The sequence below is a fragment of the Osmerus eperlanus genome, chromosome 13 (genome assembly GCF_963692335.1).
Source record: "Osmerus eperlanus chromosome 13, fOsmEpe2.1, whole genome shotgun sequence".
Classification (NCBI taxonomy): domain Eukaryota; kingdom Metazoa; phylum Chordata; class Actinopteri; order Osmeriformes; family Osmeridae; genus Osmerus; species Osmerus eperlanus.
Genome location: NC_085030.1, coordinates 3,046,757 through 3,065,823, shown reverse-complemented (window position 1 = coordinate 3,065,823; position 19,067 = coordinate 3,046,757). Strand labels below are relative to the sequence as shown.

The 19,067-nt window shown below is 42.2% G+C and overlaps 2 protein-coding genes across 5 annotated transcripts in view; both read left to right on the top strand.

The window, feature by feature from the left end:
* gcna (germ cell nuclear acidic peptidase) overlaps positions 1 to 19,067 on the top strand; it is a 387,394-nt gene that overhangs the window by 110,317 nt on the left and 258,010 nt on the right. The gene's annotated exons all lie outside the window — the stretch shown is intronic.
* The window catches only part of frmpd3 (FERM and PDZ domain containing 3), a 300,032-nt gene that overhangs the window by 151,502 nt on the left and 129,463 nt on the right, over positions 1 to 19,067 (top strand). For 2 of the 4 annotated variants that reach the window (XM_062475783.1, XM_062475781.1), the window contains exons 2-6: positions 1,165 to 1,277; positions 3,279 to 3,433; positions 3,597 to 3,699; positions 17,285 to 17,330; positions 17,806 to 17,910. In XM_062475783.1, coding sequence (XP_062331767.1) covers positions 1,237 to 1,277; positions 3,279 to 3,433; positions 3,597 to 3,699; positions 17,285 to 17,330; positions 17,806 to 17,910 — 450 coding nt within the window. In that variant the 5' untranslated portion in view covers positions 1,165 to 1,236. Of the gene's footprint in view, positions 1 to 1,164; positions 1,278 to 3,278; positions 3,434 to 3,596; positions 3,700 to 17,284; positions 17,331 to 17,805; positions 17,911 to 19,067 lie in introns of those variants that run through there. The other 2 variants (XM_062475785.1, XM_062475784.1) reach the window with 2 other exon arrangements.

The window sequence follows — 19,067 nt, the reverse complement described above, 5'->3', positions numbered from 1 at the left end:
AAATTTGACATTTTATTGATTGTCTTGATGATGCTCTAGGTTATTATTTGTTAAAGATCCTGTAAAGCAAATTCCATGATTTGCTTCTCAGTACATTATATACGTGTGAAATGAGTTCCTGAAAGCATGTGCAAAGCGCGATCCGTTTTCAGATCAGGTTTTAATGGGCGGAGACAAAAAATTACCTATCTACGTCATTTTGACCCATCTACGTCAGATCACTGAATGGCTCCTCATGCTGTACTGTTATTGTAGCCTACATCAGCTAGCTAGCTAGCTTCAGGATGTCTCCCTCCACCCGCAACTGCATCTTCCCTGGATGCAACTTCAGCTGTGCTGCAACATTATTTAATTTCCCTATTGATGAGGAAAGGAAAAATAGGTGGATTGATTTTGTGAAGAACCACGCTGATGGAAAGCTTCGGATAAACTCCAACAGCCGCCTCTGCAGTGACCATTTCACGGCGGATAATTTTAACATGGACCTGAGACAGACGGGGTTCAGGGACACGCGGCTTCTCTTGCAGCGCGGAGCCGTACCGAGCATCGCCCTCCCGGCCGTTCCTCCTCCAGTCGCAACTGGACCATCCACCGTCGCCAGCAGTTCATCACTCAATTCTGTGTGCTTGTTATATTTATACTAGATAACTTTTCCAGAGGTATCTCTGCTATGAGTTAGTGCAAACTGCTAACTTGATATTAGGCTACTCGTGTAGAATGATGGTATTTTGGTGAAAAGGTAGCTAATGATAGAAGTTGGAGAGCTCACTGTCTGCTGCTCTGGTGTCCATTTTTACTCCTGTGTTACAGCTCAGGGGAACATTTCATTTATATGCATCTGTATGTTTCACTCATTGAACAAATACATTCTAATTCTATACTGTTTTGTTCGGCTTGACGTAGCGTCCATTATCTGGGTCGTAGGTAGGCAGCGAGGGGCGGAGCTTCAGCTCCTTCAGGCGACACGCCTCCCCAGTCTCAAGCAGAGAAGAGTGCTGATTTTTCTCACAATTTCAAAGCCTAATTTAACATACTTGTCTGTTTTTTTTTATTCGAATTTGGATGGGTAGTTAATAACACATTCTTCTGTGGTGTGGTGAACTTAAAACTCGTTTTCAATTACACTTTACAGGATATTTAACTCTCCCCTCCTCCATCTTCCAGGTGAATGAGTTCTAGAAAGAGCCTGCCCTCTTCAGTGAAACTCAACCCCATGCTCCTCCATCCTCTCAGGGGATGGCCAAGGTCCAGGATGGACACACAAAGACATGTGACAGGTACACTATTCACTTTGCAATACATACAATTCTACCACACAATGCACATGAAAAACCAGGTATATACTGTAGTCACAAACCCATGTGTATTTTAAACTACGTAACACATTGAATACTTGAATACACATGAATATACATGAATACCCAACACTACAAATAACAAGTACCGTATTTCTTCGATTAAGCGCCACCCTCAAATAAACGCCGCCCTCAAATAAGCGCTGCACCAAAAATGAACATTGGGTAATAAGTCAGGAGTCAGGTGGCTGAGCGGTTAGAGAATAGGGCTAGTAATCAGAAGGTCGCTGGTTCGATTCCCGGCCATGCCAAATTACGTTGTGTCCTTGGGCAAGGCACTTCACCCTACTTGCCTCGGGGGGAATGTCCCTGTACTTACTTGTAAGTCGCTCTGGATAAGAGTGTCTGCTAAAATGACTAAATGTAAATGTAATAAACGCCGCCCTTGATTAAATGCTGCACCAAAAATTAACATTGTGTAATAAACGCCACAACAGAAATACGGTAGTAGCAGCATTTAATTTTAATGAACATTCTCTTGTGTTGCACCAGAGGCGTTGTTAGACATAAAACTCTACTGGGTCACAGGCCCCTAATTCATATCCCTTTTTTTCTTTCAAGCTTGCTGCACACAATGCACTACTAGGCTATAGAAACTCCCCTTGCTTAACCCACTATACAACAGTTCAGGGACGCAAGTTTGATATCAGCTGTGGCAGGGACATCAATTGTTAATGTGAGCGCGCACATTTTATTTGCATTCATTTGAGCGCAAATACTGTTTTTGAGCTTCATGTAATATTGTTTTTATGTTTTAGTCAAAATAAGATGATCAGTAGGCCTATCATTTAGAAACTATCTTTAGTTTTGTAAAGTTTTCTTAGCCAACCTCACTTCTGACTTGTGTGCCGAGTCCGACACCTGGGGGGTATTCCAGAAAGCATGTTATGTGACATACCCGTGTAAGTTAACTCCCCATCTGACACCCAATATTGCAACATTGCCAGTAGGTTGCTGCAACATTGTGAATCAGCTGGTGGGTTAATTTACCTGGTTATGTTGCATAACCTGCTTTCTGGAATACGCCCCTAGACTTCTGTGTCCTTGCTGCAGTGGGTATTTGGCAAGCTCAGAAGAGCGGGCTGACATGGAATTCTGCATGCATATAGGTTTGTGTTTTCTGTTAAACACTTTTACAAGCCCTGATTGGGATACTGCGGTAATTGTTTCTGGGATTATCAATCTAAATTAATGCACTGACTAATAAAGTAAATGGTTAAAACTCAAACTTTTGATTTTACTGGGGCACATCAGATTTATACTGGGGCACGTTCCCCAGTAAAAAGGGTCTAACGACACCCCTGTGTTGCACTAGGGGCCCACTGCTAGCTAAATACCTTTCAAATATCACATCAACATACCTTACTTAGCAAATAACTCTAGCTAGCTAGAGACTAGCTGTTAGTCGGCATTAGAAGGGAAACTTACGAAAAAATAGCCAAAAAACTAATAGCAGTCTAGCCTATTGCTAACGCCTGTCTAGATTATCTATTGAAAGAACTGAGAGGCAGGTGCTCTTGCGTTAGCAAGCTAAACTAGTTTACATGGCTACAGTAAGTAGGTGTTTTCGTTATCTAGCTGTTCTTGCATTCCTTACAAATCAGCGTTAATAAAAAGCAGATGAGAGAGCTAGCTAGTCTAGCTAACCTTGACATTTGCTCGTTGCTTAATCTGTGATTTAGAAGACCGTACTGTTCAAACTAGCTAAGAACATTTAATGTAGCGAACTAGGAAGCTTGTCTAAAGACACGTTAGCATGCTAGCGCAGCTAGCCTAAAATACCGTATTCTTATAAACGCCGCCCTCAAATAAACACCTCCGTTGAATAAACGCTGCACCAAAAATGAACATAAACTCTGCAGCGTTTAATTGAAGAAATACGGTATGTGTGTGTCTGTCTGATCCCCCTTCCATGTCTGCCAGCTCTGCGATGTTAGAAGAGAGCCAGGATGGTAGGGACAGTGGTAGTCTGACTCCTGGCTCAGCTCGACAGGTGTGTATCCAACGTCACCCTAACCAAGGCTTTGGCTTCATCGCAGGCAGCCAGCGGCCAGTGATCGTGCGCTCCGTCTCTGCAGGTGGGCTGGTGTGTGTGTGCGCATTTTAGAGAGATAGATAGAAAGTGAGTGCGAGAAAATGTGTGTGTGTGAAAGGGGGAGTATAATATTATCTTGTTATTTGTTTGTTTTTAAGCCACATACTAAAACTGTCTTGTTTGTCGTGTTCGTGTGTGTTGTCCAGACGGCCCCTCCATTGGTAAGCTCCTCCCAGGTGACCAAATCCTAGCCATCAACGATGAGGTGGTGAGCGAGGCGCCCCGGGAGAGAGTCATTGACCTTGTAAGGTAACATCCTTTACTTGCATTGGGCGGAGATTGTCAGCCCTATCTTGATTACGCAATTCACTGTTGCAGTGTGCAATAAGCAAACTCACTGGCAATGGTGGAGGGTAACAGGTTACAATAACTTTGTTCTAACACTTCAGTACATTTTTACTTGAGTCTTTACATGTCTGAAGACTCAATGTCAATAAGAGCCACTTGGAAAGTCAGTTGGCAACACTTTAGGGAAATGTTTGCGGAATTGGATCAGCAAAATGTTTCTACTTATTTAATGCAATACTGTAACTCCTTCCAATCTGAGTAAACATCTAAATTATAGTGACTGTCATGCTTGAAAAGCCCAGGAGGCCGGCGAGTTCTGAGGAAGATGTGTCACTGCCATGCTCAGTCGTCAAGTACCAAACAGTAAATAAATGCCTCAACGCAGGCTCTACACTGCACTTTGCGCCAAAAATGTGAGTGTGACGACCGCCTGTGCCCCTTTAGGCTTCGCCCTGCCAGTGCACGGGCAGGGGCGGAACCTGAGCCCAAGTACTTTATTGCCTGCACCTGTATTTAGGGTGGGGCTATAAAAGGGGTTTTTCTCTCTCAGGGGGAACTTCTTTTTGGTCATTCGTAGGCACTACCTTGAGGTTCTCCCGCACATATACGCTTTGACTTCTTTTTTGACTCATATCTACTGATGTATCCATTCACCCACTCATGCACGGCTTCGAACATTCCTCTTTCATACCCCTATTTGTTTAATTGATACTGGTACGAATAAACACTATTTCTGAAATTGAATCATCTTGTGTCTTGTGCCTCAATATGTGACGGTACCCTGAATGAGTCTACCGTTACATAATTTGGGGGCTCGTCCGGGATATTCCCTGTTGAAATATCCGGATCATAGACTTTCGTGCGTTCAGGTGAGAACGTCTGTTGTTGCCTTGGCATTCGCTATTATCTCGTGCAGTCTCTGGCTAAGGAAGAGTGCTACAGCTGGGCCTTGCCTTTCCTTCGGAGCACTGGTTATTGTTTTCTCTTTGTTGTTTTAGTTTGTTATGTTGAGACAATCCTGGTCCGAAGTTGCTGAATTAACTTCTGTCAGGGGCACGCTTCGTGCAGCTTGTCTGTAACGAGTTCAGCGTTATCCAGTCGCCCCAAGGCCGGCACGTCTCAGAAGAGCTAGCTAAGTTAGTTAGCTTCTTTGGGGAGGTTAGGACGCCAGTGGACTGCATCATTAGATACACCTTGTCAGTGGGACATAGCACCGGCAATCACAACATTGGTAACGGACGATTCCACCTGGATGCATGGGAGTATTCTGGTTCGTGCTTGCGGTGGTGGTGAGTGTTTGTTGCTTGTGTGAACTTTAATGTTCTTGGTGTTTAGCTAGTCCTAGATATTGCTAAACAGTTATTTGTTTGTGTCTACTTGGTTCTGGTTGTTGGTTACCAGTTCATTTGGGTGGTGCACTGCTTTGTGTATCACAGTGTTAGCCATTGAGTGTAGTTTACACGTGTGAAAGAGAACCAGTGGCTTAGTCTGTAATTTTCTTTGTGCCTCGAGTCCCGTTGCTGTGCACGGTAGCACAGTGTGTGGACCTCAGCACCTAGCTATACGTCAGGTGGCTAGGGAGTCAGGTGGCTGAGCGGTGAGGGAATCGGACTAGTAATCCGAAGGTTGCCAGTTCGATTCCCAGTCATGCCAACTGACGTTGTGTCCTTGGGCAAGGCACTTCACCCTACTTGCCTCGGGGGAATGTCCCTGTACTTACTGTAAGTCGCTCTGGATAAGAGCGTCTGCTAAATGACTAAATGTAAATGTAAAATGGCAACTTCTGAAGATTTTATTGCCGAGCCGTCTGAGGAAGTGTTGTCTAGTCTAACCAAGGTGCAACTCTGTGCAGTGGCTGACCATTATCAGGTGGCCTTAACTACTCCAGAGAAGAGCCTGAAGGATACATTGTTTACGTCTATAAAGAGCCAGCTTATACTCAAAGGAGTGTTGGAACCAGAGGCTGCTCCTTCAGACCAGTTACAACTGGAGAAGCTGAAGGCTGAGTGGGAGTCTGTGGTTCTTAGAGAGAAAGAGATGGACTCTAAAAGGGTCTTAGAGGTTCGCAAACTCGAGTACGAGCTCGAGCTAAAGCGGATGGAGATGGAGGAGCGTGAGTATGAGCGAGAGCATGCTTTGACATTGAAGAGGCTTGAGCTGGAATTGAAACAATTGCCACCTCGGTCCACTTCCCCTGCCCATCCACAACCTGGTTTTGATGTCACAAAGAATATTCGCCTTGTTCCACCCTTCATAGAGAAGGACGTCGAGAAATACTTTTCTCACTTTTAGAGAGTAGCGACCACACTTCTTGTACTCGCTGTAAAATATTTTTACTGTTGATTGTTTTTCTACAGGTACACTCTTGTGGGGAGTTTCATGTTGTTCAATTGTAACTTGTTTAACTGCATGCTCTTATGGTTCTTCCCTTTGGCACTTATTTGGTTTTCCACAATGTATGCTTCATGTTTTGGCTGCTCGCAATGTTTGGGGCTATCTCGTTGTTATGATCAGTGACCTATGCTCTTTTGTAAAGCTCTCTCTTGGAAGTCGCTTTGGATAAAAGCATCTGCTAAATGCATAAATGTAAATGTAATGAATGGCCCGAGAATGTGTGGCCTCTGTTGCTTCAATGTGTTTTTACAGGAAAGGCACAAGAAGTGTTTTCTGCTCTAGGCTTGGAACAGGCTATGAGGTATGGGGATTTGAAAACGGCCATCCTTCAAGCTTACGAGCTTGTCCCTGAGGCTTATCGCCAAAAGTTTAGGAAGATCAGGAAGTCAGAACATCAAACCTTTGTGGAATTTGCACGTGAGAAGGAGCGTCTGTTTGACAGGTGGTGCTGTTCACAGAAAACAGATTCCAGGGAAAACCTACGACAACTTGTCCTCATAGAGTATTTAATGAATTTTCTCCCTGAGGCTGTGGCTGTTCATCAGTCTGAACAGGGGGTGCAGAAGCTGAACGAGGCTGCTGTTCTTGCCGATAAGTTTGTGCTTACGCATAAGCGTGTACCCGGTAGCGGCTGGGTAAGTCATCATAATGGAACACGACCCCCTCTTAGGAGTCAACAACAGTATGGGGGTGGAAGTGATGCTCCGCGCTCATCTCCCCCTGCTAATGCTAGGCGTCCTCCTTCTACCAACGCAGAAGTCACTTGCCACTATTGCAAGAAGGTGGGCCACATGAAATACGACTGTGTAGAACTTCGTAGAAGGAAGGGTATAGAGAAGGCCAAGAGTTTTGGCCTAGTGGCTTCCTGTGGAAGTGCCCTGTATTCTTTGAATGATACCTTGAGTGTTGAACCTGTGGTTGCTCCTAAGCAGGTTGGATGTGAAGTTGAGGCAGAGTACACTCCCTTTGTCACCAAAGGCTCTGTGTCTTTGCCTGATGGGCATTGTAGTGTGCCGGTATGCATACTAAGGGATACTGGGGCAGCTCAGTCTTTTATGCCCTGTGGTTGTAAAGACGTCCTAACCTCCCCAAAGAAGCTAACTAACCTACCTCCACCGGAACACATGTTCTGGTCAGGGGTTTTGAGATGACCCCTGTCCAGGTGCCGTTGCATCGAGTTCGTCTCTCCTCGAAACTGGTCAAAGGTGATGTGGTGGTGGGAGTTCGTCAATGTCTCCCTGTGCCAGGTATTTCATTTATCTTGGGCAATGATTTGGCTGGGGGGAAGAGTCTACCGTTACAGTGAGACAGTGTGACAATTAGTTTTTACTACTTGCACATGTGCGACCTGCAAATAATTTTTTCATGTTGAAAACGAGGAGGGAACGCGTGTGAGGATCTGTGAGTGATTATTCAACTGTGTGGGTAACGTCATCTACACTTGTGTCTCGTAAAGGAAGTGATTGATGGCTAATATAAACCTATACATCTAAAATCTGCATTAAAGTTAAGAATCTAAAGATGAAGATTAATTCAAGGCTCTCAAGTTTTATCAAAAGTTTGCCGTGAGATTCCCCTGCCAACGTTTGGGTAGAAATTCAAGCCAACGGACACTGGTAACGTTTTCTGACTCTGTATAAGAGTCAGTGGGAGTCAGGTGGCTGAGTGGTTAGGGTGTCGGGCTAGTAATCTGAAGGTTACCGATTCGATTCCCGGCTGTGCCAAATGACGTTGTGTCCTTGGGCAAGGCACTTCACCCTACTTGCCTCGGGGGAATGTCCCTGTACTTACTGTAAGTCGCTCTGGATAAGAGCGTCTGCTAAATGACTAAATGTAAATGTAACTGTGTTGTCGATGCCTCGAGAAAAAAAGGAAGTGACCAGAGTTTGCCGTAAAGCAGTATCTCTGGTCGTACGATGTGTATGACGTCATTGACATTTTAACCTTTTCATGTTCCTGTTAAATTTGCCTGAAAACGCCTAAACAGCATACCCAAAGTAAATTGGAAGCTGTTCTTGAACCATTTGGAGTACGTGCATGTAAATGATCTCTTTTGAAAGCTGACACTCTGAAGTTATGTCCCCTGTTGTCAGGACCCCTGTCAGTCCTTCTAGTGTTGAGTAATAGAAGCTTGAACACAAGGAAAGTGAAAATTTCTATTTCCGCCTAGATTTTGTTTTGAAAACAGAGGCCTGAAGAGGCCTAGAGGTGGTAGGTATTATCTGGAAGACTAAATTGGACCACAGGTTGAAGCCTTACCCAATTCAAATCAAAAGTCAAACATAATACCACAATATATTCATATTTGACACATGTTTTTATAAGAGTACATCCAGGAATTTTCTAAAAGGGTCTTTTGGAGACTCCAAAATGACCCTTTGTAACCAAGGTCAAGGTCAAATAAAAAGGTATTATTTTTCATAATTGTTATCTCTAATGAAAGGTGGTACTTAGAACTATCATATATAATAGCTAAATCCCTAATTAGTAATACTGAAACAAAAAAAACTGAAGCATGAACACATTGGAGTGCTTTATCTGATTCCAAGGATTGGCGCACAAAGAGCACTGATTCTGTCAACCATATTGCGCAATCGACTGTTATTTTGAAGGCTCCACAGACGCATACAAATGAGGTATTGGCATTTTCAGCTAGCTGTCAGCTACAAGGCTAACGAGCTAATTTCAGAGCCAGTCGAAGCCAGTTCGAGAAATTTGTTTAGAACAAGTGTGTGGGGGGGGGGGGGGGGCCTAGTTGGCTTTAGAGGGCTGTCAACGGGGCATGGAAGCTCCTATTGGGTCGAACAAGGTGTCAATCAAAAAGGGAGGGTTCAACGGACATTTTGATACCTTCATTTTGTAAATACTCCGTTGCTAACCGGAGAAAATAACACTTTTATGTGAACAAGTTGTTTCTTCCGTCGGCTAACTTGCATAATGAAACAAAGGATAATGGCTATTCATGAACGTAAAACATTGTATTTGGACGAATTAATTTACATGGTTAGATACTTTGAACCCTTGGGACTTACGCAGATCAAGTTTTGATGGCATGATTTGCACACCTGGACCTATTTGAACAACTTAGGGTGAGTACAACTTTTTTCTTTGGCATTGTTGAAGGAATGTTCACCGGAAAAAGACGTTGACTTTGCTTGCACACACACACAAACACACACACGCGCACCCTGACAGCCTCTATCTGTGACATGGTTCTATAAACAGCGAAACACTATCCCGGCAGCGGGGGCAATTCCAAAAATGACTTTGAAGCTTGACTTTGCTTGCTATTGCGACTTGATCTTGAATTGGTTTATTTCAATGGAAGCACAAGAATCGTAGCTTTCCAACGATGTATAACATGTGTAGCGTCTAAAAAATATATTTGTTAGAATTTAGTGCGTCGTAACTGAGGGAGGGGGAGGCAGCATTTTTGTCTCGCGGGCGAAACAGGAGCGTAAACAAGGCTTTTTAAGACAAAAAAGCGACTTTAAAAAAATCTATCACCCAGCAGTGTGTATTTTTTTTGCCTCCCCTTTCGAATTCAACATTTAAATTACGAGACAAAACATTATATCCTGCGAAAAGTAGATTTTGAGGTGTATAGCTCCATAGACCTCCATTCATTCTGCACTCGCACGTTAGCGCCTTCATATGGAACTAGAGTGGAACTGCAACCAGTTCAGAACCCTGAAGTTTCCAGAGTGGCAGTTCTCCCCTATTAGACATTCTCTGATATTACAAACTTCTGCTCGGCGTCTAGCTTCTATAGGCTACTTGTTACTACGTAACAACTTTGTTGCACGAGCATGCTAGCGCCACAAACAAACGTTAAACACAGTTATCCTTTCTCTGTGTTAACAACCAGTTATTTTGCTTTTTGTTTGAGGATAGCTTATTGTAAGATATTATTGTAACAAGGATGTTACTTTAGGTAGCCTATTTGATGCAGAATCAAATGACAACGGTGTTCATGTTACTTTTAAAGATCCTGTAAAGTGGAATTGAAATTTTTAAGTTCATCACACCACAGAAGAATGTGTTGTTTACTACCCATCCAAATTTGAATAAAAAAAAACAGACAAGTATGTTAAATTAAGCTTTGAAATCGTGAGAAAATCAGCAGTCTTCTCTGCTTGAGACTGGGCGTGTCGCCTGAAGGAGCTGAAGCTCCGCCCCCTCGAATTTATTGAATTTAGCAACAACAGCAACACTAGCTAAATCAATTGCAGATATCAGAACAGCCATACCTGCAGTCTCTGAGTGTTTTATGTGTTAATTACTTTGTCTGCATCGTACCAGCTGAGTAACAGAACGCAACCGTCTGTGATCTGACGTAGATCGGTTCACTGTGACGTAGACCGGTTGGGTTTTGGCTCCGCCTATACAAAACCTGAGCTGAAAACGGAAGAGAAACTGTTCAACGGTCTCCACATTTGAGTGCGACAAAGTTTTCGCGCTTTGCACATGCTTTCAGAAAGTAATTTCACACGTATATAATGTACTGAGAAGCAAATCATGGAATTTGCTTTACAGGGTCTTTAATAGTAACGGAAAGTTGAAGACGTCGTAATCTTATGATTCAGGCATCTACGCTCAGTACGCTAACTCTAGCTCTACCAATCACAAAATGCAGATGTCTTTAATGTATTTGGTTGTTTATTTAGGCTGTAACTTCAAAACAAGTGGCAGACATGCGCAGTTTCCAAAAACCGCAAGAAAGCCGAGTAAGGTGTTCACATGCATCAAAGAATCGAAAGTTTGGGCAAAAAGCCAGTGGTGTGTAGATGTATTATGAATACGCCGATTAAGACCTTAACCCGACTTTGGAAATCAGATAAAGATGTTCACATGATCAGTTTAATAATTGCATTATTGCCATTGGGTTATGATAGGCGTATTAGTGTGCATGTAAATGCACTCACTGTATCTGCTCACAGCAGGCACATTCTGCTCTACTTGCGCCACAACAGTTATTTGCACTCCCACAAATACTCCTGTAAGGAGTTGGATAGTTGGGAGGTCGGCAAACTTCGCTCTTTTGGCACACAGCTTTGTGCGTTGTTTATTCAAGTAGGCCTACAAAGACAATACCTCCAGAAAACGTAGCTAGCTACCATAGACATATTATAAGTAGACCAAGCATAATGGCTCTTTAAAGATGGCGCCCCCATTCATTTCTTTGGAAAGTGCTCATTGGCGCAGTGAGGCAAGCGAGAGTGCAAAAAGGGGCCGCGCCATCTTTCCAATTTGTCTGGTCTTGAGCAGAACAGTGACTGTTTATCAATCCACGTTTTTTCCGTTCTTGCGAACTCGTTTGACGTCATCTTTCATTGCCCAAGTACGGTTCCAATCCAAAGAACACAATTCACCAAGAATGCCCCCAAAAATCCCCAGAAGTGTTCTTGATCCGCCCCTTTTATCAAATATGCATCGGTTGGTGACTTGGCCAGCGAGAACGCATCTGATATCCCACAAGTCATAGCGAGATGCCAGGAGACCTGGAAAAACTTCACAACTGTGTTTTTACTTTTCTTATTTCTGGTAAATGGTACCTGTAAATCAGCATCTGAATATACATTTGACGAGAAAAGGGCAGTGTAGTAGCTGAATATTTGCTTATGTTATTCAAGAAACTTCTAATTTGTAAATTTGCTCTGACTTTTCGATTAGCTAGATAGCGTTATTCAGTTCAATGCAGTGGATGCCAGGTAAGTTAGAGGGTAGCATCAGCTACACAAAACGTAATTGCCGTCAGAGGGACAGTTTATCATCTTTGTAGTTGATTTTCACTTTTCAAATGTCATACCGATCATATGAATATGGCTAGTCTCCATTAGGGGTGTAAACCTTCACAGAAGTCACGGTTTTCATATTAGCCTACTTCAACACCACAGCCTAAACTTTGTCAATCTGTTCACAAAAGCCTTGTCTACACGACTGTGATTATTTGCGATCTAAGAGATCATTTATCTTTTGTCCGACGAGTGTCCTTACACATTTTGAATGTTGACAAACTGTCATTCGTTCCATCTAGATAGCTGGCCGTGAGCATTCCTCTAACTCCTGGCACTATAATACGGACAGATGAGGGAAAGACTAGTTTTGAGTAGTTCTAACTTTATTAAGTATGGGCCTACATTCAACACAAATGTGTTGTGTGTGCAAGTGTTGTCATACCACTGCGAGTCCAGGGTATTGGGTAACCCTTCCTTTTACAGTCCCTTAAGTACTAGGTGTTTACGTAGAAAATAAAGGGTATGTTTTGTGTAGTATTGGGTATTACCGATTGGTACCAAGGTGGTAAATACAGAGATAATTATTTATGTATTTACCCATTAACTAAATACTAATGTTCTGGTTATTACTGGGTAATTTTCACTGGTAATAATTAGGTAAAGACAGAAAACAAAACTTAGTATTTACCTGGAAACTTATAAATATTACTATTTAAATACCGCTGGTAGTAAGTTGGTAACTACAGAAGATACATATGGTAAATTATAATGTGTTATTGGGTAAATACCACTGCTACTAGGAAGGTAAAGACGGCCAAGCTCCAGCAGAATTACTAAGAAAAAGCTCTACTATTACCCTGCAGTTAACTAAGGTTTATGTCGGTAACAGTCCACGTCTAATTAGAATATAAGATAGTACTTTCCAATAAAATACCTTTTCAGATACATTTATCGATGATGGCCATACTCATTTACTTGGCTGGTAACAACCTCCGCGGGAAGAGTTTTCCTCTACTATCATGGTAAATCTTCTTGGATACTGGGTAAGTTCTTGCGCATGTTTGGACTATTTACTCAGTAAGTAAGCTAAAACTGGGCCCCGTTCGTCGTAAGGGTTGAAGCTAAGTTAATCAATTGTCCCTTTAGCCCCGTTAACATTAGCGAGATGAGTGAGAACAGCAAATATCGGTTCGTCACAGCTGATCCGCATCCAAATAATGTGGTTAATTTCAATCAGGCTAAACTTATCAGGGAAATTGCACGTGCACGTCCTACTTCAAAAGGCAGGAAAGGTCGATCACCAAAACCGTGATTTTCTAACGGTATGATGGCGGAAAAGACGAAAGAGAGAGCGGTGATAGGCTATTCTCGCCATCCGAGCAAACTATTATAATGAGTCTCTACGAAGACAATAAGCATATTATCATGGCTAAGTCAAACACCGCCACCGCTGCCAGAGCAAGACAAGCAGTTTGGCAACAAATTGCCGATAAGCTAAATGCGAAAGTTTTGGGGAAATGTATAGGCTCATCTTAAGTGCCTCATTACCCCAAGCAATCAGATCACATTTCTTTAAATGTGCCTGCTGGTATAGGCTTAATGGAAATTAATAATCGAATGAGATCTTGCTAGCGAAAATAATGATCTCAACTCTTTCAGAATAAGTAGGATAGATAAAAACAAGGCCAAAGAGTATCTAATTGATACGAATTCATAGACAATTATGAGGATATATGTAGGCTACTGCGCTTATATCATGTACTATATATGTGTATATGCATGTAGGCCTATGTGTAAATCCCTCTTTGATTTCATTGACTGGGACATGGCCAGGGAATATGATGAATTGATTCATCAGCTGGTTAAGTGCCAAGTACACTTTTCTTACAGCAACGCATGCTGCGGCTTTGCCAATGTTTTCTGCATCGCCTATACTGTATAAAAATGTAGCCTATACCTGACGCAAAAAACCTCAAGGCTATGCAGTCTGAAGCACAGTTAAAGTTTCAAGTAGCTTTATTGTCAATTTCTTCACATGTCAAGACATAAAAAGGAATCGATATGACGTTTCCCACTCTCCCACAGTGAAACATATATAAAGCACAGGCACAACAGATAAGAAGACATTTCGTAAAACATAGCGTTACATATTCACATACAGCAGCATAAGCTCATAATAAAGCTTGCTGCGGCGTGTGATATTTGCAATGTACGGCCCGAGAAGGTCTTGCAAATAAATGAGTCCTTGTCGGCTGAATCGATATCGCTCAAACAAGAACTCATCCGTGTGAAATAAAGGATCTTGGCAATCGCGAAGAACTCTATTGGTATGGAAAGCTAATCGAACTAAAATATAGCTCCTTGGTCAACTGGGTCTCTCAAAAAGGGAGCTGCCATGTTATTTTCCGGGGGTGTGGCAAGCTTATCCAGCTACACTTACAGTGCCTTGCGAAAGTATTCGGCCCCCTTGAATTTTTCGACCTTTTGCCACATTTCAGGCTTCAAACATAAAGATATAAAATTGTAATTTTTTATGACAAATCAACAACAAGTTGGACACAATCATGAAGTGGAATGAAATTTATTGAATATTTCAAACTTTTTTAACAAATCAAAAACTGAAAAATTTGGCGTGCAAAAGTATTCAGCCCCTTTACTTTCAGTGCAGCAAACACTCTCCAGAAGTTCAGTGAGGATCTCTGAATGATCCAATGTTGACCTAAATGACTAATGATGATAAATAGAATCCACCTGTGTGTAATCAAGTCTCCGTATAAATGCACCTGCTCTGTGATAGTGTCAGAGGTCCGTTTAAAGCGCAGAGAGCCATCATGAAGAACAAGGAACACACCAGGCAGGTCCGAGATACTGTTGTGGAGAAGTTTAAAGCCGGATTTGGATACAAAAAGATTTCCCAGGCTTTAAACATCCCAAGGAGCACTGTGCAAGCGATAATATTGAAATGGAAGGAGTATCAGACCACTGCAAATCTACCAAGACCTGGCCGTCCCTCTAAACTTTCAGCTCATACAAGGAGAAGACTGATCAGAGATGCAGCCAAGAGGCCCATGATCACTCTGGATGAACTGCAGAGATCTACAGCAGGGGTGGGAGACTCTGTCCATAGGACAACAATCAGTCGTATACTGCACAAATCTGGCCTTTATGGAAGAGTGGCAAGAAGAAAGCCATTTCTTAAAGATATCCATAAAAAGTGTTGTTTAAAGTTTGCCACAAGCCACCTGGGAGACACACCAAACATGTGGAAGAAGGTGCGCTGGTCAGATGAATCAAAAATCGAACTTTTTGGCAACAATGCAAAACGTTATGTTTGGCGTAAAAGCAACACAGCTCATCACCCTGAACACACCATCCCCACTGTCAAACATGGTGGTGGCAGCATCATGGTTTGGGCCTGCTTTTCTTCAGCAGGGACAGGGAAGATGGTTAAAATTGATGGGAAGATGGATGGAGCCAAATACAGGACCATTCTGGAAGAAAACCTGATGGAGTCTGCAAAGGACCTGAGACTGGGACGGAGATTTGTCTTCCAACAAGACAATGATCCAAAACATAAAGCAAAATCTACAATGGAATGGTTCACAAATAAACATATCCAGGTGTTAGAATGGCCAAGTCAAAGTCCAGACCTGAATCCAATCGAGAATCTGTGGAAAGAACTGAAAACTGCTGTTCACAAACGCTCTCCATCCAACCTCACTGAGCTCGAGCTGTTTTGCAAGGAGGAATGGGCTAAAATTTCAGTCTCTCGATGTGCATAACTGATAGAGACATACCCCAAGCGACTTACAGCTGTAATCGCAGCAAAAGGTGGCGCTACAAAGTATTAAGTTAAGGGGGCCGAAAAATTTTGCACGCACAATTTTTCTGTTTTTTATTTGTTAAAAAAGTTTGAAATATCCAATAAAGTTCGTTCCACTTCATGAGTGTGTCCCACTTGTTGTTGATTTTTCACAAAAAATTAAATTTTTATATATTTGTTTGAAGCCTGAAATGTGGCAAAAGGTCGAAAAATTCAAGGGGGCTGAATACTTTCGCAAGGCACTGTACGTTAGCCTGCTCTGGAGCAGGTTAATGCTAATTGATATGTTACTATGGTGATTTATCGAAAGTTGCTTCCACGAACCAAAGAGGGGCGTTTTTTATCTTAGCCTGAAAATTAGCTCGCTAAACCGCTTAGCGAGCTACGACGAATACCCCCCTGCACATACAATTGTATGTGCTGTACTTTCCAATGACACACTGTGAAGTAATTATTTTCCATGCAACCTCAAGTGTGTTTTGCATAGATTCCATAAAGTCTGCCATGAAGTACAAAACACAAATTATGGGTATGTTGGGGAAGGTGTACTACTCTCATGTGTTGTTACTGTGAATTCTTTCCAAAAACACTGTTTCCACCAACCAATTTGAACAATAGTCATAAATCTGTCAAGCGAGCACAATGCCGTCTATGTAAATCGCAAGGGTTTCCATTGCGTAAATGTTCAGGGCTGCGTTTCCCGATGACGATGGATCGTAGCAACGATCAAGCAAAATAACGAAACCATCGATATTTCTTACGCGCGTTTCCCAAACATGCTCGTAAGGAGAAGGCTAATCTATGCTCTTTCAAAAGCTATGAATTTTCAAGAGACACTTTAGCTATTGTGTCTTTGGGAACAGCCTGTAAAACTTAGATTCGTCGTACGATGGATTCTACGATCAACGTAGGCTTACGACGCTTTCGGGAAACGCAGCCCAGGTTAGTTGCGACGCGAGAGGTTACGTCACATATCTACTAAATGGTTACCCTGGCTAAGCACATGATTGTTTATCATTACAAGCTTTATAACTTCCTCTGGACGAGTGGTTGATATTAGACATTGATTTTTACAATTCAATAAATCTATATTATCTCCAGAGGGAATTTTTGGTACGGCATAAAATATATAAGAGAAACCAACTGTACATACAACCACAAAAACACTATTAAAAACAAGAAATAGCAAACATCAAATTGCAAGGAAAAAGAAAAAAGGTCAGAACACTACAAAGTGCAACCATAGGAGGTGAATGTCATGGTTGATGGCAGCTATTGCCTTAGAAACAAAGACGCGTTGAACTTTAGGTTTTCCTAATCTCTCCCACAACCCCCGTTTGTACAGTTGGGCACCTGACTGGTTATAGGGACCAGCCAAATGACTCAATGTCATCACATTATTCCACCCACATTTTGGGGTCAGTTTAATTGATTTACTGATAAATTGCGTGAGCAAGAGGTCAAATTATTTTCAGTAGGACTGAGGAGAATAAGGACAGGAAGGACAGAAATATTAACTTCAAATTACAACAGATGTGCTCTCATCTTAACCACTTTCTCTGTCTCTCTCTCTTTTTTCTCTCTCTTTCAGATGCTGTAAAGACTCTATTGTTCTGATTGTGTTGCAGCCCCATCAGGTATGATAAAAGCACACTTATTATCTCTGTTTGCTACTTTCACACGCACAAATGCATTTTTCACATGCATTTTTGTGGGCCCTGGATATGAGTTTTCTGTTGGTATATGTCAGGGTTTGCTAACACTGCATTGAATGAAGGGTTATTTCCCTGCCTGCAGGAGCAACATACTTACATCCGCCTGTGGTGCACAGCCATGTAATGAAACTTTAAAGTACAATTTTCAAATGATTTATCCATCTAACCAATTTAAGCAGAACAACGTTTTTTAAATGGTATCAAAACAAGTACAAAAAATATGATATTGTTGAATTTTATTGTTTGAACTGGAACCCGTTATGAACTTAAATTATGTATTCAGCAATGCAAAATGAATAAAATGCTTATTTTATACTGTATACCATTTCTGCCTCTAACTCTGACATCCCTTTTTCTGTCTTTTTACTTTCCTTCTCCTTGTCTTTCTCTTTCTAAGTCACCTAAGTCTGCCTTTATAAGTGCAGCCAAGAAGGCCCGCTTGAGAACCAACCCGCCTAAAGTGCGCTTTTCTGAGCAAGTGTCCATCAGCGACCCAGACTCAGTAAGGCATCACACGGATACACAAGCACACTCTCATCTTTCCCTGACACATGTCCACACCTTCAACAGTCACTTGGCTGATCAACACCTAGTCATATTGTGGGTTCCAAAACCATTTGTAACACCTTGTGTTATTCCAGGTTTCTAAACTGACAGTTAAGATGTGTCAAATTCTGACTGTAGAATTTAAACAATGTTAGTTGACTCAAAATTTCAGCAGCAAATTTCTGTGTCCTATGTTTCTACATGTGTCAAAGCTGTCATCGCATTTCTCCTCAAAATCGCTTCTTCCCTCACTTGCCAATTCCGGGGTTCAAACCAGGGTCCTCTGACTCACACACGCAATGACTACCTTTTAAAAACACCGGATGACACAGGTGTTTGGGTTAGTGTTTTAAATTTGTTATTGATTTAGATCGATGACAAATGTGAGGAGCTCGGAGTAGAGCCGCTGCTCCTTTGCGTCGAAAGGAGCCAGTTGAAGTGGTTTGGGCATCTGGTAAGGATGGGTGCCTCCCTAGGGAGGTGTTCCAGGCAGGTCCAGCTGGGAGGAGGCCTAGGGGAAGACCCAGGACTAGGTGAAGAGATTATATCTCCACACTGGCCTGGGAACGCCTTGAGGACCCCCAGTCGGAGCTGGTTAATGTGGCTCGGGATAGGGAGCCACATTAAGCTGCTCCCCCTGCGACCCGACTCCAGATAAGCGGTTGACGATGGATGGATGGATTTAGATCTATTTGTAGATCTTTTTTTCAGTTTGACATTGAAGAGTATTTTTCTGTTGATCGTGTCTAAAATGTCTAAATCCATTGTGATTCAATTTTGTGAAACAATAAAACATGAAAAGGTCCATGGGGGCCGATACTTTTTATAGGCACTGTTTAGGGGGCGAATATCAGTGACGGCTGGTGACTCCAAAAATATGGGAGGACAGGAGGAAAACCGAACCACTGCATCATGTTATTTTATACTAGTTGGCTACTTAGGCTATCTCTACTTTCTGATGTTCAAATTATGTTATGTTCTTACTTTCAAATGTAGCCATAATCCAAATACGAACCTAATGCAAATGTACTATACAACTAAGGTAAGGTAATGCACCCAAAGTTTATCCCCATCTTTCATAAGGAACAAGGCCTTTCACGACACAAAGGATAT